Source organism: Protomyctophum bolini (assembly GCF_963924005.1).
Source record: "Protomyctophum bolini genome assembly, chromosome: 4".
Classification (NCBI taxonomy): Eukaryota; Metazoa; Chordata; class Actinopteri; order Myctophiformes; family Myctophidae; genus Protomyctophum; species Protomyctophum bolini.
In genome coordinates, this window is record NC_137865.1 from 38,975,766 (window position 1) to 39,002,919 (window position 27,154).

Below are 27,154 nucleotides of genomic sequence, written 5' to 3' on the forward strand. Positions count from 1 at the left end.
ACTAGTAAGTCACTATAACGGTGACAGGGGAGAGAGAGGGATGGAATCAGACCAATATCTATTTAATAACAGCTGGCTGAACGTGTGGTGGTTTGGCTTGGAAACCACCACTATAGACTTGCACACCCCAGAGGCTTGTGTCATGTTATTGATGGCTATGCTTTGAAGTCAGAGGAACGTGCAGTCATGCAATCTCAGGGTCGTCAGGGTGTGCCCCCACAGTTCAGAGCAGGACACACACTCACTCACCCTCACAAAAACACATGCATGCCTGCAGCCCTGAGTGCTCACACACACAGACACAGACACACACAGACACAGACACAGACACACACACACACACACACACACACTAACTCAATCATAATGGGTTCAGAATTTGAGGCCAAATGTTGAGTGACAAATTAATTTCTGCAGTTACTGATCAAAAGGGGAGAGAGGCAGAGAGATGGAAGGGGAAGAAAGCAAAAGGGGGGTGAAAGAGGAGGGGTGGATGATAGTGAGGGCATATCAACTCCTGAGTCAGTGAGGCATGTGCTTTTTCCCTTCTGTAGTCTAGACAGAGCAATGTTTCACAGAGCACAGAGTCATGACCCATTTTGTGTCGCAGACATATGTTTATTGGATTGTGAATATATTTTTGAGGGGCACTAGCCTCTCCTATGCCCAGCTTGGTCCTTTTGTGTGTATCCAAATAGCGATTATTTGATTGGCTGATCACCCCATCGCGATGATTTGATTGGCTGAGCAAAGTACATATTGAGGATAAAAAGTGAAGACAGAAAGGTGAAGAGGCAAATTGCGATTGGCCGGAATGTGATGTATGGATGACAAGAAGAGCCCTCACTTCACATGGGTGTGATTCGTTGCCTAATGGGTCGACGTCACAAATGTTAAGTTCTGGACTTGCGAGGCGCACCATTACTTCAGGGGGCCACATCAGGTCCCCCCAGGGGCCACAGGTGCACCATTGCTCCGATCAGCACTTATAACCACCACCAGGGGCCACGTTGCCCCCCCCCCCCCCCCCCCGGGGGCCACAGACCCACCGCTGCTCCAATCTGCACCGAACTTAAATTAGTTACTACTCTTCAAATGGCCATAACTTGGTGGCAATTGTTCCGATCAGCACAATATAGGACTTGAAGGCTGCATAGCAGCCTACAAATAATAAAACGTCAAATTTTGACATTTCGCCCCCAAAAAAAAAAAAACTTTTGTTTAATTGTGAACATTGTCAGTACAAGGCAAGCGCACAACACATTGTGATTGTTTAGAGCTGGGAGCTTGTACGTTAAGCAATTAGTCGGCATACTCGGGTGCCACTTAAGTCAGGAACGATGCAAGTCATTGCATTGATGCATTTAAATAAGGTGCACATCAAGCAAATTGAAGTTTCTCCCTTTCTCTTTATTGTCTCTCGCACATGCACTCAACAGTTAGTAGATACATTTCCATACATTCACATCCAAATAGTTTAATAAAAAAACATTCATAGGTTTTCAAAAGCAAAGTAAAACGATTCCAATTGTTAGTAGCATCCACAGTAAAATACACCCTAGATTCATGACCTTTTTTATTATAATTAAACACATTTTTAACATATGAAAACCTTAAATATATTTTTGGTGTTAATGTCAAACAATGCAAGTAGTAGCTTATATAAATCAACAACACAATCTCAATCTGAGCATTTTCACATTCGTTTCTGGACCCATTTGAAATAAAAATGCTTAACTGAAAGAATAAAATTACAAAATAAAAAGAAAAAAGCTATACGAGCACGATATGCTTTTAAGTTAAGACGATGAGTGGAAAAAAGAGGAAATTCTGTTGCTGGTATTTTCTCGATTTACCATACAGACAGAGGGAAATATTAATTTAGCCAGTTACAATTTAAATTAGTTAAATTAACACAAATATTTGAGTGTACATAACTTCTTCAAGTGAGCCCTCATAACATTATACGGCATTGTATTTAGAAGTACAATACTCTAATGTATGCACAAATTACATTTACATTATTATTTTTCCCTCAAGTGCTGCATTGTCAACCACTACTTAAATCTCAAATTCATGCTTTAAAGGTCTCAACACACCGGGCGCGAATCGGATGCAAATTCTGATTTTTAGCTGCATTTCTCCATCGGTTTTCCGAAAAACACGGCCGGTGTGCAACCACCTTTAGTCTCACCCTGCCGTTTCAATATTTCACAGAAATGTGGGGATTGAGGAGGGCACTGGATAAATGAAGTCTGTATGCCAACAATTGGCCCATGCAATTCAAGAACATATAATATAAAAATAATGAATTATAAAGTGAAACTAGTGATATCACCCAACCAATGCCCTCTTATTACGAGTTAAGACCTTTGTACGTTTTCCAAAACAATTCAAATGATGACCGATATAAAACACTTGGACATATTTAAGATTTCTGCAAAAAGAAAAATTGCATGTTGAACACACTTAAAATAAAACAATATGACATAATTGCAGTCCCTGTGGCTTAAAGAAAAATCTTACATGCAACACACACACACACACACACACACACACACACACACACACACTCTAGAAAGAGCATAATTCATCTGAAAGGAATTCAAAAGGTAGACAAACCAAAAAGATGCCAGACATAAGATGCATTACTATATTCATTTGTTGACTTCTGCCTTCGTAAGAATATAATAATATAGACTGATGCCTCATCAATAAAATGACGAGAAGAAAGTCTGCACACAGGTTTGCTCCAATGGTGTTTTCTTTTATTTAAAACACCATAAGTATTAAGACACGACGTTTCGGCCGCGAACAGCCTTCACCTGATGAAGGCCGTTCGCGGCCGAAACGCAGTGTCTTAATACTTTTAAATAAAATAAAACACCATTGGAGCAAACCTGTGTGCGGACTTTCTTCTCTTCACTGTATCTACCTTAGTCCAGCACCAGCCAGGAACTGGATGTGCACTAAGCCACCTGCTTTCTAAACTCATCAATAAAATGGACATCAGCTACACTATGAAAGCAAGACCCTTTATGCACACTATGTTACAAGTTCTACACACGTTCTCTACAGTCCCTCATTCAACAGAACCTCTCACACCACCTATGACTCTTGGAATTATGGCAACATCTCCTATGGTCTTTCTATAAATGTAGTGATTGTATAAACTCGGTTAGGGTCTTCCATCATCATGTAATCTAACTGCTAAACTCTTACATTTCGTCACGCACGCGCACACACAAAAATAATGTGATTTTAAAACCGCTCCAACATACAATGCAAGGATAAAATAAGAGAGAGAACTCTTATCCAAACAGGTAAAATGTTCCAAACAAGTAAAATGTTCCCGTCAAAGCATTTCTTTAAATAAAGGAAAATCTAGATTAATATTCTCTATGGTACTCGCATTGTTTTAAATGAATTTAGGCACACTTGGCAATAATATACTTACACTATGAGAACTTATACCAAAAATACTGCACTACATAGCCCGCTACTTTTAGCGTGGCGTATTTTCTTTTCTCATCCAAGAGCCGGAAAGATCGTAAAATACATTGCATCTTACGCTGCCGATTTCAAATGGAGGTAAAGCAACAACAAAAACGCAAATCTATCCAGGTGAGGACTCATAAAGAGTTATATGGATTCTAATCCATTCTGTAAGAAACCCATGAACTAAAATATGTCGGCACTGTGATGAGTATGTTCAGCATGTTCAGCTTCGACTATCCTGTAGTGCAGCAGTCGACCGTGACTCGTCAACTGTAGCATGATGAAATAAATCAAACACACACATTAAATGATCAGTTAAATCATTTAACTATTTTACAGCTGTGTCTGAAAAATATCTACAGTGGTGCCCAAACTTTTTAGCCTGTGACCCAATAGACTAATAGAGACATTTGATGTCTCCCCAGGGCCCGAAATTAGCAATCTACACACTCACAACACGTCACTTCGTGCAGCATTGTGAGCTTGTAATCAGCTATTTTCACTAATACTTAAAACATTTATTTTCTTATTTATGAAATCAGAAGAGTCAATATTGTATGTAAGCGTATTGAGTAGATTCTTTCAATGAGCCTTTCAAATATGTCTTTGGCAGGAAATTATTAAGAACAAAATGTAGGAAACCAAAAAATAATATAGGGGCCCATAAAAATGTGTCTGTGACCCACAAACAGGTTCTGAACTTCCGACCCCGTGTTTGGGAACCACTGATTTATGATGTATGACGACAATATTTTGGGCATGGTCTCAGCCTGATTTGACCAGCTTTAAAGTCCACTAGAACATTAAAAATCCTAACAAATACAATAAAAGTATGGTCGCTTCTTCCTTCCTCGGCCTACTGGCAGTGTACACGACAAATTGTGCGACGACTGGTTCAGCAGTTTGCTAGTTTATCCCCAGATAAACAAATAAACGGACAAACCGACCAGGGCAAAAAAAAACATAATTGCCCCCTTGCCTTTGGTCTGGCGGGACAATGATCTGCAGCCATAAAACGGCCTTTGTTCTGCCATGTGGACGAAACAACATTTTCATGACGGATATTGCATTGAAATATTGCACCCTCAGATGATTATTATGTTTACTATGTCATGAGGTTCTTCCAAGTCTGTGGCTCTGAGAATGTCCGTCCCCTTCTCTACTCAACCCAGCGACCCGGCAGCAAACTGACAGCTCCGTTGTTGCTGTGGAATCATTGTGTCACTGGGAGTTTTGGGGACGGGCGACTGAGGATGTCGGGTTGTAAAACGTACTCGCCGTGCCTGTTCTGTCTCTTTGAGTAGGACTGTGGATGCAGCACTTTTTCGGCTGATTGGCACAGAGGGCACAAAAACAATCTGGGAAACGGTGGACTAGACCAGCTAAAGCTGATGTGGGTCATCACGGACCAACTTTTATGGGTCCCTTTATTTTTTGTTTCTTGTATTTTGTTTTGAATTATTATTGTGCAAGGCTCGCCCCGACTGACCGGAGGAGGAGAGAAAAAAGAGCGGGGGTGATTGACAGCTGCGACAGCCAATCGTCGGGTCCACTCGGGTATTAGTGGAACAGTCATTTCACTGTCGGATCCCCGAGACCTGAGACATGAGGTAGCGGTTCCGACCCAGCCCCGGAGTCAGTTCTTGTGGATGGAAGCGTGACCGAGCCGGGTCTGGGTCGGATCCCGGGTATTTTTGGGTCTCGGCCCGGGTTCACCCGAGGACCTCTATGAAGAGTATAAACAGGAAACTGGTAAATGTCATTTACCAGTTTCCTGGTAAATGACACTGAACAACTTGTATTACTGTCCTGCCACAGATGTTACATACCGTATATGACCTATCAGAATACAATTTATTATTAGGTTCTACATTTTGCCATTTAACAAAAGGAACATCTTGACATTACTTTACCTGTATCAAGCGAGCTTGGCTGCACTAGGCTGTGCTCCTCCTGCATGCAGTGACTCAACATAGGCCAAGGCACTCTGCATGGAGGTCAGACAGTAGCCCTCCTCTCCAATCAAATAGCTGGAAAAGAGATGGAGTCAGTTGATCCAATCGGATCACTGGAAACCGGCTATAGCAGAAAGCTGCTTCAATTGGATGCAGATGACTGGACCGTTATAGCAACGCGATACATGGACAGACAGGCATGCTTTTAAACAGCCGACCACAACATCCCAAGCGTTCCACACATAATCTCACCCATCCCCTTTCTACATTATAAATTGTGGATTTTGGGTTCATTGTTCTACAGTGTTTTCCAAAGAGGAGCTCAGCTGTATCCTTTCATTCACTGACATTGCTACAATCATAAAAATCGACATTTTCGATTGATTGATTGAAAATTGCATAACAGTTTGTAGAACAGTTCAATGCAAGTTCTGCCAAGAAGTTTGAAATACCCCTAAAATCACTATGACTTGTTTACATTGAGGTCCTCCATTTTCAATTAAGAACATGGCCTGCAAACAAAGGAAATAGTGGAGTATTAAAGCGAGCCCCGTCCTCTTAAAAGAGCCCTGCTGTGTGTGCATAGTGCATACTTGGCGAGGGAGGAGGGCAGGAGGGAGACAGGGTAAACTCGTGAGCCGCGAGCATGGGAGGTTTGTTCAGAGACAGAAGACAAGAGACAGAGAAGCGCTGGAGTAGAGTACATGTCAACTCTTGTTGACCCTACGCTAACGAGAGCAAGACACGAGAGCATGCCGAGCCAGGAGCCAGAGTTGGACCGCGGGATATGAAACGAGAAAGAAAGCAAGGAGGAGGGAGAGGGACATGTACTGTAGACAGAGTGGAGGGAGAGGGAGATGTAGAGACAGAGTGGGTGACAAAGCAGAAGAGATAATAGAATGATCATCATAAAACTACTGCTGGGCATTGCATGGCTCTGCATAAATGACCGTTAAAGTAAATGAGCTTTAACCTATATTATGCTGGAATTCAAATTAAACTAAATACAAACTCAGCCATTGAGCTGGTGCGGCAGAGGTCTGCTAAATAATAATAATTATTATTATTATGATTTTTTGTCACTGTACATTGCACATACAGTATGTGAAGTTGATGAATGCATTGATTTTATTGCACCAATCACAGAAAACAAAGAAAACAAAAAAAACAGCCCTCCAGGGGACCTCCTCCTCACGGCACTGAGCTCCTCCTGCCTCTACATCTTAAGGGGGTTGGTTAAGTGTCTAGCTCAGGGACACTTCTGGGGATCGAACCGGGTACAGTCTGGCTTGCAGGCGACCGCTCTAACTCGGCTGAGCCACTGCCACCCTTAAACATCAAGTGGGATTTTATTTGTATTTTTATAGGGAAGGAAAACCAAACCCTGAATATCCCGACATTCCTTGGCCACTACCAATCTAACCAGCCTGTTCTTTATAACCGGCTGTTTTCACGGTTGCGAGCAGACCTCTCGGGTGTGGTCTAAACTCTAAAGTTGACATGCAAGAAAAACAATCTCGAGATAGCCAGGGTAGATTTGTCAACCTGTGAACCCATGTCCCACTGCACAGTGTGTGTGCATGTTAATCTCACATGTATTAAGTTCCAGTGAAGGATGCTGAACACATCCATAGCTTCTTATGAGATGAACTTTCACCTGAGGACACCGTGCCATCTACATGAGACCTCATTAAGTTTCTAAAAATCTAATTTGCAAACTAAAAGCAAGGAGGAGGGGCTCCATTCAACATTCCCCCCTTCATGATGATACTCACCCTTCGTGAATGAACTCCTCTATGGCAGCGCACTCAGACACCAGCTGAGGACACTCGCAGCGCAGCGCCACAAAGGACAGGATGGGCAACAGGTCATCTGCACCGCTGTACAACCATTCAGAGGGGAGAGAGGTTGGAATTACATTCATGAAATACATGGGAACAGAGAGGGAAATAAACACAGCTAGGAAGAATAGACAGAATTGACTTTTACACGGAATGACGACATGTGTGTCCCAAGGGATTGGCTGGAAACTAAATCAAATGCTTCTCCAAATGGGATGAATGTTCAGAGATGGAAGTGATAAAAGTGTTTCCCCCCCTGAGATCTGCTGGGAGGATGAATTAGGGCCTAACAGATGATGAAAGCTTGATAGCATTCTCCCTAGCTGCAGACAGTGACCACTTGTTTATCAACGCTCACACGCAGGGCTAGCCAAGCTGCTGCTAGCTTGCGTGAGAAGGTAGGTAGCTGGCCCAAAACTAACCCGGCCACATGCAACTGGATCCTGGCGCATGCAGGTTTGAGGAGGTGTGGACAAAGGCCCGTGACCACAGGGAGTTGACAGCCCACACACACACACACACACACACACACACACACACAACTGCTGTAAACACACAAAACTCAAATAAAAAAAACTTGTGTTTCGACATTCCAAGCTTGCATTTCCACGACTGAATGTTGATTTACATGCTGGACATGATCAAGCGGATGGGTTAACAGTTACGAGTGAAATGCATCCATGTGGTCCGAGGACAATAGAAACAGGCAGCAAAAATCTACAGAAAGGAATTAATTAGAATTAATCGAGTGAAAGAATGAATTTAATTAGAATTAATCGAGTGAAAGAATGAAAGCGAGAGAAGAAAGGATATTGAACCAGACAAAGGCTCAGGAGGAGATCCAGTAACTAATTGGTCAAGAACAAAAGAAGAGATTAATGTGGAAATGCTATTGTATAGCTTCAATGTTTGAAAGAAAGAAACGGGTGACGATTAAAGGAAAACTGAACTTTACGTGACAGAATGTCAGAAACAAACTGAAATGTTTAAACAAACAGTACAAGGCCTATAAATGTTTTATGAATCCATACAATGTATACGTATTGCTTCTGTACTTCATTCACTCTCAAAAGGTAAAACTAAAAATCACCATTTCAGCACATATTTGTATTGGTCCCTGGGAAGAAATTACTTCCCTTTCTCCCCATTTGACCCAGTGGTGTGTTGCACCCAGTGAGAACATAGGGTCACAACAAATGAATAAATATCCCTTAATTATTTCAAAACATTTAAATAATAAATAATAATGATAAAAACAAATAAACTTTTTTATCAATTTGAAACTAATTCAATGATTTTTCAATATAAAATCTAAATCAAATACAATTAATTAGAAAACTAATTTTTAAGAAATAGTGACTGAAAACCATGACTGAAGTTCATTATAGACTATGACATTTTCTTTTCTTTTTTTCCCGAACATAAATAAATGATAAAAAGACAAATAAAGGAAAGTTATTTAACAAAGAATGAAATGGCGCCAAAAAAATAATAATCTTACATAATCCTTAATTTATATTTATGTTCGAAAAAGGAGTAGGAAGAAGTTTAGTGAAAAACGTATCGGGTCCTACCCCTTTTGTATAAATACCTCAAATAGTATACTCTTCAGATAGATTGTTTGGCTTTCCGCCCCAGTGTTTGTACACTCACAATAAAAATGAATAACCAAACTAATGAATAATAAGGTTATAATAATATATATCATAAACATACAATATCCTTCTACCCTAATAGAAAGGGGCTACACAAGCACATGGCCGTTTATCCGTGCTCCTTCTCCTACCAAGTTTAAAAAGCAGGTGGCTTGCGCACATCCAGTACCTGGCTGGTGCTGGACTAAAGGTAGATACATGAATGAAGAAAAAAGCTTTTAAAATAATCTTAAAAACAAAAAAATTCAAAATCTCAAATGTATAAAAATATTTAAAACATTTAAATTTATTTTAAAAATACTAAAACAGTCTGTAACAAGCTAAAAACCAGCAAGTTTTCTTGAAATTGTTTTTTTGAAACTGTGTTGCCTTATTGTAAACTTGCTTGCTGTGGTGGTTATTCATATTTATTGTCATGTCACTAACTATTATCACCTGATGAAGGCCGTTCACGGCCGAAACGTTGTGCCTTAATGGTGTTTTAAACAAAACAAAACACCACTGGAGCAGAGCCTGTGTGCGGACTTTTTCCTTCTCCTACCAAACCACTCCGTTAGCACATATCATACACATATATTAAATATAATGGACCATTATACATATATAGGCCACACACACACACACACACACACACACACTTAATGATGCTCCAGATCTACACCTGTGCCCAATAAGCTATTCTTCTAGTCTATATCTATTTATTATGTCGCTTTTAAACATCCTCTTGAACCCATTCCATGTCATACTCTGTTTCAGTTAGTCTCTGCATTAGTAACCCCTTTAACAGAAATACTGTAAAAGTATTGCGCATTGGTCCTCGTCACTAAAGGCTGGTCAAACACGCAGACTCCTCTCAAATCATATTGACTCGCTCTCTCTTTTGGAAAAACTTTTGGATGTTTTCCGGTAATGCATTGTTTTCTGCTTTGTACATACATTAGACTGTTTTTAGGTCGACCAGATCTTTGAATTGTAGTGCTTTTAATTTAATAGTTGGTTTGTTGGTTCTCTGTAGGCTGCTTTATTTACAATTCTTATAGCTCTTTTTTGAGGGATAAATACTGAATTAGTAAGATATGTATGGCAGTATAAAGGAATGTATAATTAACTTTTATTTAACTTTTATTTAAACCATATTTGACCGTAGTATCGCTATTGAGAGAACAACAAAAAACGCTATGTCAACTAAATAATATCATGGCTGTGCACGCGTTTCATAAATCCCACATTGGCATTTACTTAGGAGCAAGGCTACACTAAAATGCATGCAGTACCATTTTAAAAAGAGCTTTACGAATGAGGACCAAGCAATGAGAATGAGTGGAATCGCTACTGCTTCCGATAAACCGATACGATGACGGACAATGTTTGGATTTACAGCCATGCCCAGGTAGCTATAAAAAGCCATGGTTCGAAAATGTAAAAATAAAGTTTACAAAAAAAAAAAAAAAGCCATGGTTCTACCAAGTTTTGACATTTCTTTAACTGCTTCCAGAATGGTGTTAGAATTGAACACATTGAAACTGTTTTTACATACCGGTAGTCTAAGAAAAGCAGTTACATCTGGGCCTATAACTAACCATGATAAAGCAACAAACAAAAATTGCAGATTGCACATAGCCAGATGGAAGGCAAGAAAATATACGGTCCTAAATGACTAAATTACCCCCTTGACTAGTATAGGCCTCAATCAAATGAAGAGAAAAAAAGAAAGCACTTGTGTCATTGCATCAGAACTGCCAGCAGCCACTGGCTAGTGGCTATATTAAAGCATTCCTAAAAATAAGATGGAACGGCTGTGACTAAAAGGTTCCACTGCAGAATTAGAACTTTGAAATGACCGAGGCCAATATAAGATGCTTTCTGTCACGTCACAATGTTCGATGGTGACAATTAATAATTTCTCTTATACACATGAATCCCTGCTCTGGGGTCAACGCCTGACAAACATAGCAGCTCTCTGTGAGCTTGTAGAAGTTGTAGACTGGCTATTTTTTATCAATACATCGAAGGTTTAGTTGGTTAATAGGGCAACTACTGTACCGTAACATATCTAGATTTATTTTTTTTATCCCAGAGATTTTCAGTGCTTTCCGACTAGTTGTCACTCAGCTTTAAAAGCTATCTCATTAGCAGAGACATTTCATTCCTAGAAGCTAAAACGGAATAACTGCGATGCTTGAAACAAGTGAGACCGACGTCTTTAGAGTCAGGCTAAACTCTTCTATTCCGCCATCTCTGATCGTCACTCCGATGGAAGGAGACAGATATGGAGCAGCAGACACTGCCCCAGTCAAACAACAGGGTCCAAAAGGGCACACATGGGGACAGGAGAATGTGGGAGATGGGATGTGAAACAAGAGGCATCAAGATAAATGCAGGCTGAATGACTTATTTTATTGGCGCCCAGTCCAAATGTTCTGTACTGGAATGTTATTGGTTTTCTGTCAGCACCATTAAAAATTCAAGCTCAAGTTTGCAGACTTTCTATTTGAGCAAAGAAAGTTACTCTGAACTCTTTAACAAGTTAACAAGACAGTGGTTGATAAATGTGTTCAATGCGTTGTAACAGTGCAGTCATTGTGGTCTATCTCAAAATAGACCACCTAATCGAATAGGTGTTGGGACCTTAGAGTATATATTAATAGAGACGGCACCCGGAGGAAACACTGAGGCGAAATGGACATAGTGGACGAATTTGGTATGAACGAGCTGGTCCGTTGACTATCATTGAGCACGTTCATGACGACACCTGAACGCCGTTTCATACGTGAACGCACGTGAACACGTGCAATGATAATCAATGGCAACGCGTTCATGTGTTTGGGTCCAATCCATCCCAGAATGCACTCTGTTCCTCCCCGGAAGGAGGAGTGAAATCACCTCATGCGCTTTAGAGCAACGTAAATAGCCGATCTACAAGCTTGCAATGCGCTGCGTGCTTATAAGATCTGCTATTTGCGCTAGTTTGAGCGCCGGGCAAACTTCTAATCTCTCGTTTGGGTCTCGACCTGAAATGTTTGAGAACCACTTCTCCCCCGATTGCTCAGTTTGGACGGGTGGCCAGCTCTAGCAAGAGTCATGGTGGTTCTAAACTTCTTCCATTTTGGAGGCTACTGTGCTCTTCAGGACCTTCAATGCTCCAGAACTTGTTTGGTACCCTTCCCCAGCTCTGTGCCGCGATACAATTCTGTCTCGGAGGTCTACGGACAATTCCTTTGACTTCATGGCTTGGTTTTTGCTCTGCCATGCACAGTGAGCTGTGGGGCCTTATATAGACAGGTGTATGCCTTTCCCAATAAAGTCCAATCAACTGAATTTGCCACAGATGCACTCTAGTCAAGTTGTAGGAACATCTCAAGGACAATCGGTGAAAACAAGATGCATTTGAGCTCCGTTTTGAGTGTCATATCAAAGAGTGTGAATGCATGTGAGATTTCAGTTTTTTTTATAATACATTTGAGAAAAATGCTAGAAATAGAATTCCACTTTGTGATTATGGGCTATTGTGTGTAGATTGCTGAGAAGAAAATACGAATTTAATCCCTTTTGAAATGAGGCTGCAACAAAACAAAATAGTGTGTGAATACTTTCTGGATGCACTGTATATTTAACTTTACATCTATGGGGGTGTGTCAGCTAGGTCGGGAGGTAACAGGGTGCACTGCACAGCCCAAAACGTTGACCTAGGACAGCCACCTGCTGTGCTGGGCTTAGCCGAGTATTGATGAGATGTGACAACTTCAAAAGGAAGGAGGCCTTGAATACCTCTACTGGGTTTCAGGGAAGTCCCGTCCATATTCTTAGAAGAGTATTGGACTAGGTTAATTTAGATGGTTCATTTTAGTCGTTGTGTGCTGAGGTGTGACAAGTGAAGTGCATGCCGTGTGCGGTGCTTCATTGCAGTTCATCTTCATCAGTAATGGTGAGGAAATTATGTCACTCACATGGCAGCCGTTTTGGGTGCAGAATCCACTTCGTGGAGACCTCTGTAGTCCTCCGCACAGGCGCAGATCAAACGCAATGTTCTAACTGCAAAACACAATTTACTTGAGCGAGATCCGAGATATACAGTACATAACAACAGTAAGGTACAAGATGCAGAAAACTGGCATGTGCAATTTTTAGCAAAGGTTCAACGGGCTTGGGTATTGAACCAGTCAGGCATCAGAATGTACGTGGTACACACCTTAACCACTCTGCTTTTGGCACCCATTCGGGACTGTTCTTAATTAAATGTTTAATTTTATTATCGTATTAAGTGCCTTCATGTTGAGCCACCTAGGGGCCCATCTCACAAAGAACCATACATTCATGAGTTCCAGTGGCTTCTCAGCATAATGAAGTGTTAGTGATCCTAATATTCATGCTCCAGTTTTCAGTGAAGACGAGGTGACCACCGAAAACTACAACATGACTTCACGTTGCGGTGGTTAAGCGACTCACCGCTTATCTCAACACACATGACATATCTCTGGTTTTTACCAACCACCATTTCGGTGGTCACCTCTTCACCAAAAACTGGATTATGAATAGGAAAGGTGAGGCCATTTCTCCGAGTGTACCACAGAAGCCCAGCACTTCTATGAGGGACTGAGACTGAATGGCCCTTCTGACTGTTGATTACTCTGCAATCCTTAACCTGCCCCGGAGGAGGTCACCGTGGTGAATGATGTACCCTGCTAATAAGTGAGCCACCACTGTGAGACAGAGCATCCAGTGTTAAAGCAGGTTTCCATTTGGCGGTACAGTAAATCCTGCTTTAGAGATGCACGCCAACGGGTGGGACCAACGCCTGATTTATACACAACATTGTGAGATCGGCTATTTTTTGTGTGAGACAATGTGAACGATATGTCAAAAGGTTACACTCACTAAATGCACTACTAAGCCTCATGTTTCCCCATTACATTCTTTGTGCTTGCCTTAAATGGTGTTATTCATGTTTTTTTTGTAAATTTTACTGCCTCTACAGTCAACAGACTGCATGTGCATGTGCGTGTGCGTGTGTGTGTGTGTGTGTGTGTGAGAGAGAGATGTAGAAAGGCATAAAGAGACTGGTAGCAACATTAAAGGTACACCCCAGTAAATATACCAGGATAGGCTGTAAGTATTTACAATAAACTCTGGCCCAACAGGCCAGGAAACCTAGGCTGCTAAGCCTGACAGTATGTTGTGGGTTCTACACCCGATCCAGACGACCTCGGCTGCGTGTCACTCACCATTCTCTCTCTCTCTCACCCCATTTTCTGACAGACTATAGTTTACACTAGCAAAAAATATATTTAGGGTTAAACAGTGGAAATAATATTCAACAGCGTTGCTTATAATTTGTCACATGAAGCCGAATGGTGGTCTCCAAAATATACACACAAATATCCATTATGGTGTAGAGAATAAACAGTATCGATAGTAGATATGATTCAGAATTGAAAGGCATCCTGTGAGGGAAAAGAAAAGAAAAAAAAAAAAAACACAAAACTAAAAGTTTGATTGTAACTCACCAATACAATCCAGCTTCCTCTGTGGACTCCAGTCCAGACATAGAAGCTTCAGCTCCTGCACTGGAGACTCGTAGGGATAGGAACCTTTTAGTGTGCTAGGATCCTGCGGGAACAGTTTCAGAGGAACACCCACGTCTTCAGGCGATGCATCACAATATAGCTTCATACTGTGCTCAAACGCCAGCTCCCTTTTCCTGTTTACCTTCCTGTAGACGCACAAATATAGAAGACAAAACCGAAGGGAAATAGTTTTTTTTATTGTCAATAATATTTGTATTGACATTACACCCCCCCCCCCCCCTAATAGTGCCATGAAAGTCCAAATGCTCTTATGCATAAAGCCAAGGCCAGATTATACTAGTCAAAGAAGAACAATACAATGTACAACAAGGGAATAGCATGGACCTACAAGTTATTTTTAGATTAATAGTGCCACCTTCTGGTGGTACAAAGTTTGACACATCGCCTCACAAAACAATTGCAATTAGTCCAATGAAACATTTTCCACTTTCCAGTGCATAGAGTACCGAAGTCCTAATGTCAAACCCAGGCCTCCTGGAACATGGAGATGTTTTGCCATTCATAATCCCATAGACTTTTTAAGATTCATGTAATATAAGTAAAATATAAAGATGAGTCCAGCGATTCTGTCAGGTAGGTGTCTCTGTATTATGTATGATGTTTAATTTTATCCAAAATTGAAATGGAGAAAATGGAATTAATTCTGCAGTGGTACCCAGAAAGTGATTCCTTAGATTTGTTAATCAGTGTATGTGTGTGTCATGTTTTTGTGTGCCGGTGGCGCGAGGCAGTGACCGCAGCTGTAATGGGGCATTTAAGTAATTTCTAAGCCTGTCTATAAGCATCACTTTAAAATACTGTGACACATGAATGGACAGAGACTGAAACAATCATGGCATGTGTTAAGAGATTACCTGAAGAGAGCCAACAGGGGCTTCCACAGTGGTCTGAAAAAAGCTTCCTCTATGCTGGCTTGACAAAGGTCCTTTGAGCTGACTGTGTTTAGACACTCAAAGGACAGTAAACAGAGTGACAGCAGCTGATCTGAAATACAAAGAAAAAGGTACACCCAAAACATGTAGATCAGCTTCAAAGTCAACGCTCGGCATCAATCTGTAAAAAACACAACCCAAGACAAAATCTTGGTGTAGTCATGGGTTCAGACCTCAATTTTTACTGCCACTTTAACAAACTACAAAGTCAGCCTACCTTAAATGTAGCCTCACCTTAAGATTATATCAAAGAGTTATGTCTCAGCATGACTTAGAAAGACTTGACTCTAGTAATGGAGTGTCTGTCCCCAGAATCAGAAGTCAACATGAGAAGCAGCATTCAGTTTTAATGCACCGCATATCTGGACACTTCGGTTTGCCGCTGCCTTTTGCGATTTTTTGTTTATCATTCTTCTGCACTATAGTTTTACTATACATTTTCTGTCGTTATATTCAAAGGTGCCGTTTAGTGCAGTTTTGAATTGCCTTAAAATGAGCTGTACAAATAGACTTGGCTTACTAAATTAGAAGTTATAAAACCAACATGCTCACCAATAGCAATATGAATGTCTTTGACAATGGCCTTCAGGTGTTCTTTCAGCGCTCTCGATTCCAGCTCCTGGATGTGGCTCTCCTCCGGTTCCAGCTGCGATGATGGTTCATGGGCCAAGTCTACATTGGAGCCAGTGTCGTGAGATGGAGCCCAGTCCAGCTGGGTCAAAAATTGTTCCAGGTCCTCGAATGAGTTGTCCCGGTCCAGCGCCACAGGCATGTGTAACTCCTGTCCACCTGCCTCCTCTGGGATATCTGTTGTTTTAGAGTGATGGAGGATGCCAGTTACAGTTAGACGACATACTAATTGATCTGAGCTGAGCTGTACAGTATTATGGCTTATGGGAGATATTATGGGAGAAATATTGTGATGATTATCATATACTGCATTTGGTGTGGATAAGTATTTTATGATTTGTCTTCATTTTGTCTTATCTATTAAAGCAACATCCACATTTAGAGTTTGAAAACACAACAATGTTTGCAGGCTATCTAGCATCCAAATTGCTCTGGTGTTTTTGCACCCTTAAACAAAAGTGTAATTTCAAAACAGACATTGCATTGTGAAGTTCTGTGAACAGCGGAAACCGAGACCTTTGAAAATGATGACGCAGACACCCATGTTCACTTCCTGGTAGGGTCTTATCAGTCACAACATGGCTTTGATTTGATTGATGATTTGCCATGCCCCTGTCACAAGTCATCCAAGTGGTTAATTCAACTTGGATGACTAATAACATGCATTGTTGACATTGTCATCAATGAAAGGAGCTGTTGATAAGTTCAATTCTGCAGCCTAACCTCACAAAAAACTTGCCTATTTAGAATGTGAAAGAAATCTTCAAAAACCCTATGACATACTGTGAACTAAACCAAAGTCTTCAGTTTTATCTTAATGCTATTTTCTTTTAATATGTCTTCCCATTAATCTTGGATTACGTTATGCATTCAGAGCCGAGTGTATTGTATAATGATGTCTAGGATGTGCACAGCTGCACACAGGCCAGGTGCTAGGGATGAGGGGGAATGAATGTATGCAATGCATGTCGGTAAAGTTTTAGAGCAAGCTTAAAACCCTTAAAAGAACAAACAAACAAAAAGAACCAAAAACAATGGTTCAGTATGTTTATAGACCAGGATTGAACCACATGCACCGCATGCGCACACTGAGTGGCCATTTGACACTGCAGGTGGATTCCTCTCCATGACCCCGTCATTTCTTTGTTAGCCATACCTGGGGGGACCAGACCGTGGGGACTACCGGAGGATTTCAGCGATGGAGCAGGGTAGGAGGTTGGACCTCCACAAACGATTGGATAGAGCCTGTTGTACACTCTGTACTGCTGCCTCCTCAGTAGCTTCATCACAGGGTGATCAGAACAGCTGAGGAGACAACCCAAATGTTTAGAAAAACACACCTATTGCATATTAATGTCCACAATCTCACGCTGGCATATTTTCACTGCTAATTTCCATATTTTTCCTGAAAACAGTTATATTGATCTTGCACCAAGTAAAATATCTTGTATGTGAATATATGTATACACTTGACCAATAAATTGTTTATTCTAAGTATATTAACATGGTCTCAAAAGGATTTAAATAAAGAATACCTGAGCAGGTATGATACCAGTCCTGTAACCAAAGTGGCATCATCAGGATTCTTCATCATATTGGATTTCCACAGTTTAGGCCAATCCTGCAAGTCAAATAGACACCCACACAAAACACTAAATAGAAAACCACTGAAATCTCATATCAATACATAGCACAAATTCTGACAAACTCCAATGTTCTTTGAAGTGTACTCAAAAGGATGCAGATGAGAAACACTCACGTGGTCTTGCTCATACTCCAGAACATTGGCATAAAGAATTCTCTGCTCTTGCTCCTCTGGGGTCACTGTCCCTGATGCTGCAAATCTCCTGCAATTAGAACATTAGAACATGAATATACAACCACAATAAAAGGCCTGTCAACATCTGCTGCCTTTTAAATTGACTTAACAGCTCTGTCAACTGTTCTAGGATACAGAGATCCTGTACTATTTCTTTGCCCTGCTAACCGTTATGGGTGTTGGCAGTGAAAAGAGCACATCTATGCAATTATGCACTTGTAGATCGCCAGACATAAATAAATAATAATAATAGGGACCCAATGGCCTAACATTTGTACCATATATACTGTAGGCTCGAATGCAGCGAGGTAAAGAACTGTAGAATATTTCAATTCAAGGGATGTGTGTGTGTGTGTGTACCGGTTAGCCTCCTCCTGCAACCTCTGCCTTCTTTCCTCCATCTTTCTTTGAAGCTGATTGCATTACCAAATATTAAGGAATCCATCAGCCTTTACCACATGGACCATGAAGCCTAGATGAGGGGGATTTGGCGGGAACATTCGTGTTTTGGGGGATATATTTGCATTTTAGAAAATAGCAGGCTATAAGCTCACAACGGATCAGATCACAATGTGTTGTGAGCTTGTAGATCTGCAATTTCTGAAAATGTTTGCCTATAATGACAATGCCAAAAGGTATGCCAGGTTGCATACATTTCCCAAAGGTGGATGGTATTTCAAATCTCTTACAAAAGAGAGTGCTCTGTGAGAATCTGTGATAAGATGCCACACTTGGCCTGGTGGGAAACTGGAATGGTACAAGTAATATAGTCGCAATTTGCAACGCTAGATTTTTTTATAATGGGATGAATCTAGAGTTGCAATACCCTCCATTGACTCCACACTAATCCAATTTGGTTTGCGATCTGCTTGTCTTAAACGACGTTAAACTCACCAACATTGCAGCTGTAGTCCAAGCTTGAATTACTCTCTTTCAATCTGCCGAGCTTGTTTTTCATAAAAATCCACCGTAGATGTTATGAGCTACTTTCTGTCAAGAAATTATGTGCAGGTGATTCTTTTTCTAAATGCTGGAGTTTGGAAGCACTCGTCGTATGTCACTGAACGGCCCTGTGTACCACCTGTTTCGAATTTGCACATAATGCAGGAGGCAGCAGCGCGACCCGTTAACAAAAACGAGTGCTTCCAAACTGCAACACTGTAACATCTCTACGGTGGATTTTTTATGAAAAACAAGCTCGGAAGATTGAAAGAGGACAATTCAAGCTTGGACTAGCAGATCACAAAGACAAGCAGATCACAACCCAAATTGGATGAGTGGGGAGTCAATAGAGGGTATTGCAACTCTAGATTCATCCCATTATTAAAAAATCTAGAGTTGCAAATTGCGGCTACAAGTAATACACAGACTAGTTAGCCCAAACACATGGTACAAGTAATACACAGACTAGTTAGCCCAAACACATCATGAGGATACAGCATCCTGTCTTGCTTTGGCTATGATGAGGTTCTCCATCATCTGCCTCTGAAGAGACAAGGTCTGCAAAGGGAAAAAGACAGAATGTTCCTTTAAGTCTGTACAATATGTCATACACTATATACTCAACTAAAACTCAACATTCGAAAAGCATTTTAAGATATTCTACACTAAAGAAGAAGGGTAAACAATGGGAAACCTTTGTGCCTTGGATTAAACTAATTAAGCTCTGGTCCATAGCTCTAAATGCCAGGTAAATCAATTTGATATGAGAAAACGAGGATTAACTGAAGACCTAGAGTTATTTTTTCCTAGCATACTGCTGAAGGTTATCATGGAAAGTGTGTGTGTGTGTGTGTGTGTGTGTGTGTGTGTGTGTGTGTGTGTGTGTGTGTGTGTGTGTGTACATTCTGTTACTGAAAAGCCAACATGGGAAATGGTTGTTTGTCATATGATCAGATATAATAAAGATGTGTTCTACGTATCGTTTTGATTCCAACTATGTTATGCCATACAAACTAGAGGAAAGGGAACAATAACCTGTCTTTGAGTGCAGAGTAAAAACATCATGATAGGGTACAGTACAACCTCTTCTAGATCCACGTAGAGCCAGTTACAAAACGCGACATTGACTCAACCACCAAACTTAAAAAACTAAGTATGTACACAACAAGTGCATTGAAAAAAAACTAAATATATGACACGATCCGATCGCGTCTTGTCTTCTTTCTCAAACAGTACCTGCCTGGTGGTACGATGTATACGACTCTTCACTGAAGAGTCTTCAGGCAGCAGAGCCAATTAAACTATATTTTACTTTACCTTTACAAATGTCTTTAAAGTTCTCCAGAGAGTTCCAGGCTCCATGTGACGGTGAGCACGCCGGAACATTCTCCGTATCTGAACGATTACAACATGCACGCTCTCATAATGGAATCTCAGTAAAGAAACGTTTGATGAGATCTATCATGCTAATTGTTCGCATCGCTTACCATTTCTTATTTTTCTGTCACGACTGTTGCTTTTTGATAATTTTGTGGCGACTGGCGAGGAGGAGAGAATGTTGTTATATTTACACACTATCTTTGAACGATGCTGCTAATCTTCGACTCACTCTTCCATTCCCCGCACGCGTACAATGATGAATGAATGATTGGGCGTGTCCATTACCTACTCCAGGGGGGGGGGATTTAACAGTGACGTAGTAATTTACGGAATTTACTATTTTTAAATTACGGTATTTCAAGGAATGCCTAGTCCAGAGCCATCTGCTCTGGCCTAGCCTAGCGAAAAAGAAAACCTATAGACCTGTGCAAAAAAAGTAAAAAATAAGTAGGCTACTCTGTGTGTGTGTGTGTGTGTGTGTGTGTGTGTGTGTGTGTGTGTGTGTGTGTGTGTGTGTGTGCGTGTGTGTGTGTGTGTGCGTGTGTGTGTGTAAATGTTTAAGTAAAGTATACATGATTAGATTAGAACATGCTGAAACAATTTAGGTCTAATATTTCTATAATTGCTTCAAATTGCTACAAAACCACATTTTGGGGCATAAACAAGAAGTTGATTGAAGGATAAAATTAAGTTTGATAATGATGCAGCCTGCCGTGCATGTTCACATAATGTATTACTTTACATTACATTACTTTACATTTTCTTTTTGTAGGCCTATGTAAAAAATAATTGTTATGATAGGCGGCAGGCCTATGTTTTCTTTAAAGGTTTAGTTTTTCTTTTAGGTTTTATGACCTCAATTACACCCACACAACCTTTGAACATTCAGGGTATTTTCAGGGAAATCAGAGCACTTGTTTGAGCCAGAAAACCCCAGACCACAGAAAATCTACTGAATGTTAAAAGTTCAGGGTTCTTTTTGCGTGCAATTGAGATCATAGCTTTTTATGTCACAATCCCTTTAAAACCTTGTAATAAAATAATCATATATATATTATATATATATATATATATATATATATATATACTGAAATAAACAAACTGATCTGACCTCAAAATATTTAATGGGAAGATTAATACGGTTTGAAATCAAACACAAGCTGTGAACGCGTTATGCACATTTTAAAACATTAACGTTGTTGCTTTCATGACTGTTTGGGAATGTTATTGCTTTTGTAGAGTATCATTGTACTCGAAAGGTGCTGCTGAGTTGTCTGTCAGATTTGCCTCAACACATTATCACAAAAATGCAAAATGTAACTGTTCTCCTGGACAACTGAAGGCTGTTGATGACATCCATGATTATATTCTTGTTCATCAAATGGCCAATAAAATCCTTGCCACTACAAAGCAATGCCTTCTTCAATATATCACCATCCCATAATTATTTAGTGTTTGCCAAGAATATGACACACACTGCAGTGGTCAAATTAACTTTACCAACCGAAAACAGACTGCTGCTGAGATTTTAATCCTTCCACTTTCTCAGTTCTACTATTCACTGTCGCTGGAAAAGTGTTGTGATTTCAGATTTTACTAGAATCAGAAAGTGTCTTTAGAAGTTTCCTTTCTTCTCCATTACCGACATGTCTAGTCTTCCGTCTCTTGTCATGCCTTCCTGAACTCATTCTCAGTACTGTTGAGTCGTCTCGTTAATTGTGGTTTAAAAGTACACCTGGACCCAGGGGTGTCACAGGGTATCTGAAGGTGGGGGTGGATGAGCGTGGGGAGGCCCGAAGGGGACATTGCCCGTGCACCGAATTTGGCCGAATTTAGCCTATTCCCGGGCCAAAATTCCCAGGTAGGCATTCTTTGGCTATGGACATACCCTGGTCATTAAACACATTGTGTGGACACAGCTCCAAACCCTTTATAACTGTAGAGCTGTGCTGTCGCTACTGCTGCCGTTGTTGTCTGCATGTGCAGTTTGTGCACTGGGGTTGTGTGTGTGTGTGTGTGTGTGTGTGTGTGTGTGTGTGTGTGTGTGTGTGTGTGTGACTGTGTGTGTGTGACTGTGTGTGTGACTGTGTGTGTGTGTGTACTGTGTAGCTCTGTAGCTAAGTCCACCCATTGGCTGGGACCATAACCGTTGACAACAGAGCCTGTGGCCATGCGTGCTCAGTAACAAACTCAGCGGAATTCACTAAAATAATGCTCAACCCACTGAGGAGAAAGGAGAAAGACGTAGACGTCGTAGACAGACAGAGAGAGAGAGAGAGAGAGAGAGAGACCAAAAAGCCAGTCTAGATTGACTATTCAATCTAAAAGGCATGGTCCACCCCAATCCATATGATCGGAATCAAAGAAGGGACACTGCTGCAATGTGGCCTGCATTGTGATCTGACCAAGCCCGGAAGGAATGTCTTTGTAGAAACAACAAAAATGTGTGGAGGTCCAAAAACAAGTTGATAGTGAAAGAAATCGCAACACTCCAGTGGTGGAAAGTAACTCAGGTTAGGTAGGTACTATAGGTATGAGGATTTTCTAGTTTTTTAACTTTACATTAGTAATTCCAATTGTCTGTACTTTTACTTATACTCCACTACAGGCAAACATTGTAGTCTACTAAACCTCTGCCCTATAGAGCGTTGCAGTCACTCCCCCTTTCAGAACGACGAGTGGCCCAGGAAATGAATCGCAATGCATTTTTCCCATAGGCTTTTCTTAAAGTATTTATTTAAAGACTGTTACGCCGCGGACAAAGCCAACTCGGATCCTGACAAATCATGACACAATGTTTTGGGCCGATGAAATAATTTATAACTAGAAAAACAAAACAAATAGTGTTGTCTGCTGCCTTTATTTTCTTCTTTCGAATGATTTGATCGGCTCAAAATATTGTGTTCATTCTCATTGTCATGATTTGTCACGATCCGAGTTGGCTTTGTCCGCGGCGTAACCGTCTTTAAATAAATACTTTAAGAAAAGCCTATGGGAAAAATGCATTGCGATTCATTTCCTGGGCCACTCGTCGTTCTGAAAGGGGGAGGGACTGCGACGCTCTATACTGTATATATATATACATTTCGGGCATTTGAAAATAGCCGATCTACAAGCTCACAATGAATGGCGATTTCCGGGCTTTTACTTGTATTTCTTTATTGCAGCATTGATACTTTTACTAGGCGAGTACTTTTACACCACTGCAACACTCCCAGAGATACTGAGTGTGTTGTGTCAGAATGCAGGTTATGACCTCTTGATTTCGCAATGCCACAGTGATCATCAATTTGTGTGGATTAGGTTCAGAGGATGCAGGTACCTGCATGTGTACATGTACAATACATACGAGACGCACACACTAACCAAAGATGTCTTTTGGTAGGCTTGACCAGGAGTGAGCCTTGCCAGCCGAGCTTCATAATTGGCTTTCAACTTCTGGTTCAAGCGTGATGCTTCTTCAATGGGCGTCAGTTCCCTAACACACACACGCGCACACACACAAACACATGCACGCACGCACGCACACACACACACACACACACACACACACACACACACACACGCACACACACAATACGTCATTAACGTTACTGAGGTGTATAGCAGTGGTTCTCAAAGTGGAGTCTGGGGTCCTCCAGGGGTCCTTGGGGGCATTCTAGGGGGTCCCCAGCCAAATGAGCTAATATATCATCACAATAATTTTAACCATTTTATTAATATTTTATACTTGACTTGCTATTAGAAAATTGCAGGGGGGGGGGGGATTTTCAGATTGGGGTCCGCTGCGAGAAAAACTCAGCTAGGTCTAAGAAAGAAGGTAAGTGAATAAGCGTTAAGTAAGATCTATCTATATTAAAGCCGGAATTTCCCCCAAGTGATGTAGGCACAACTTCACAAGTGGTAAAATTCCACATTTATATTGATTTCTGATACATGCAATGGTGAGTGAGATTGCGTTTCATCGTAACACATCACTGCCCTTTGGAGCAACAGGTCACGGATACAAGTAAACAACAGAACACATGTCATAGATAGGTGAATGTCATGGGAAGCGAGCCCTCCTTGATACTTATTATCCCTTACTTTCTGCTTGTGTCCTGTGATTCCTCTGTCTGTAGTCTTTGGAAGACTTCAGGTGGGAGAAAGGGGGACAGTTCCCCACTGCTGCCTTCCGACAACGCCCTGCGATGACCGGGCGTTGAAGGGCTGGGTAATTTGACCTCTGCTCTGTCAACAGGAGGATCACATGGAGCAACTATCAGAGATGAAGGAAGAGAACAGGAAAAAAGGGCAAAGATTTATTTAAGACATTTGGTTTCATTTTACGCTCTCAAGAGTTACATTATTGTTAAACATCTGCACTACACAATTAGAGAATGTAGAAGAATTCTTATTTTGATCAACGTTTGCCCGTTATCTCTCCTAATGGTACCAACATCAAATGGAATTGTGGACAAACCTTATCCAACGACAACAAAGTATTCCTTAGCTTTGGGTCTGCGAGGCTAAATCTCATCAAATCTGGCTCAAATGCCAAAACAAAATAATGGGCCTTGATATGAAAAAGGTCTGGTTTCCAGGGCACTGAGGAGAGCAAGAAAAATCATGGCCGACCCCTCCCACCCTTAGCCTGGTTAATAAACCAGACCGAATCAGCCGTTGGCAAAAAAGAAAATTGCCTGCCGGCGGATTACGGTCTGGAGAGGCTCAATTGTACGCCCATTTTCTACACCAGAGAAATGGGGCGGCCAATCGGGACACGGTATGCAATATGGGCGGGCTTTGGTACAGTGACTTTCAATGCTTGAGACCTTTGACTGACAGTAGCTCTGACCAATTGCGTCAAAGAGAAAATGTTTCAACCCGCCGCCCTGAAAATGAAATCCAAGCTGAGCCTCCCCAGACTAATATCCGCGGCCCGTGCGATATTAGTCTGGTTTATTAACCAGGCTATCCCACCCTGGCCACGGCCTCGTCCTCACCCTGCTCCACTCTGGGAGAAGCTCAATGACTCTGGCTTCCCTCCCACCCCCGCCCCCTAGTGACACCGGCAAAATGATGCACTAATGAACTATGTAATAACTATAATACTTTATAATTATTTTATCTTCCTCGCACAGTGTTGTCTTGTGTCTGTTGGTTATTTGTGAAAAATAATTGAATGCACACAAAAATCCAATGGCAGCCCCTCAGTCAAATTTAGTCACAAATGCCGAAACAAATTCCTATGTATTGTGTACACACAATGGCTAATAAAGGTATCTGAATCTGAGGGTTTATAACACTGATTATATTAGATAGTTGAAAGGCTGTAGGAAATATGTATTCACCATTGTTGTGAATGGCGTTTTTTGGATGTACAGTGGAAGGACAAATGCGTGAGGAGGAAGGGGAGGTGCAGAGGTCAGGCGACGGTTCCTCTGTCCTCCCTATGAATGACTTGGCTCGCTCAAGACACTGCTCAGCCAGCCGTAGCATCTTCTCCACCTCCACCCCGACCACCTCGCTTTCCTCTACGGGCAGAAATTAGGATAGAATACAAATGAGACATAATCACGACGCGGTGGTTTTTACAATGTGACTTCTGCATTGTTATTCCAATAGATAGGTATATGACTGTATATCAATGCTTCTCATGTAATTTGGACATATCAGTGTATTACATTAACATAACACATTTGTATTGGGATCCGATACATTATTGCCTGTCAGAGTGGACAGTAATTCAGGTGACTGTTTCCCATATTACCTACATTTGCATCATGAAAAATATATAAAAGGTGCATTGGGAGAAGAGCCAATATTTAATAGGCCGAGAATATGGACAATCAAGTTCAGAACAAAATAATTTCTATTAGTCAATAACAATATCATAAGCGTTCTGTTATTCCAGAAATAAGGTTAATGAATTATACTGCTCCAATGCGACGTTGTCGTTTTGATGATGTCATGTCATGATGATGTTTCCACCCTGATACTTAACACAGATCTTACTTTTTGGGGCGGCATCCTCCAAAAGTACATGTGATATATAGTTGATGCTCCTTAAGTATTCACAATAGGCTTCCTATAGAGAAATAGCAAATACTGAATGTTACACACAAGTCTGTCATTATTCTAATCGCGCACACACACACACACACACACACACACACACACACACACACACACACACACACAATTAATAAAAAACAATAGGGTAGGCAATTATAAGCTTTTAGCTTCAGCCTACACCTTTTCGGGCCACTATGTATTGTTATACATGTGAAAGGTTAGAAATAAACTAAACTAAACTAAACTAAACACACACACACACACACACACACACACACACACACACACACATCATGCTGCCATTCATTAACATGAATTACTGTGTAACTACGCATACGTGAATCCACGGTTTCATACTTTCACTTTACATGACACACGGCAGACAGGTGTACACAGCCCTTGCTTTACCCTTATTGTTTAAATTATTCATTTCGTAAATATAGCAAGGAAACACTGCATAGTGAAAGGGTCATATGAATTTGACTGACAGCATAGCATCCCTCCCTGTTATGTTTACATCAGCGACTATGGTGACTGATCATTTACTTAGCGTTAATACAAACCGGTTTCGTGTACATCAGTGAAGCTGAATGCAAACCCTAGCAACGTCATACCTTATGTCTATTCCCTGCGTCCAGCTGGATTGCTATTTTTGCCATTTTCATGGCATTTTGAAGGGGCTTCACGCCGATCTCTGGGACAGACGCAGCCATAACTTGCCCGGATGTGACATGTGTGTCGTAAGACGCAGTGCACGCCCATAGTGCACGCCCCCAGCTCGAATGACCAATCAACGCGGAAAGCTTGGTTTCAGTGTTGACAGATTTTGCGACAGAAATAAGCGACCAGTTCTATCAAAA

At 41.1% G+C, this 27,154-nt stretch overlaps 1 protein-coding gene across 1 annotated transcript; it reads right to left on the reverse strand.

Moving 5' to 3' along the window:
• Positions 1-2,828: 2,828 nt before the first annotated feature.
• On the reverse strand, positions 2,829-27,019 carry vps9d1 (VPS9 domain containing 1). Its single transcript, XM_080761004.1, has 17 exons — positions 26,909-27,019; positions 26,235-26,307; positions 25,571-25,753; positions 24,324-24,495; positions 23,604-23,715; positions 19,353-19,415; positions 18,276-18,328; positions 17,856-17,943; positions 17,632-17,717; positions 17,253-17,401; positions 16,019-16,273; positions 15,389-15,518; positions 14,454-14,659; positions 12,897-12,981; positions 7,229-7,333; positions 5,412-5,528; positions 2,829-3,768 (listed from the first exon to the last, which is right to left on the reverse strand). The coding sequence occupies exons 1-16, from the start codon at positions 27,005-27,007 to the stop codon at positions 5,417-5,419; spliced, it is 1,971 nt and encodes a 656-aa protein (XP_080617130.1). The 5' UTR covers positions 27,008-27,019; the 3' UTR covers positions 2,829-3,768; positions 5,412-5,416.
• Between the last annotated feature and the right edge of the window lie 135 nt (positions 27,020-27,154).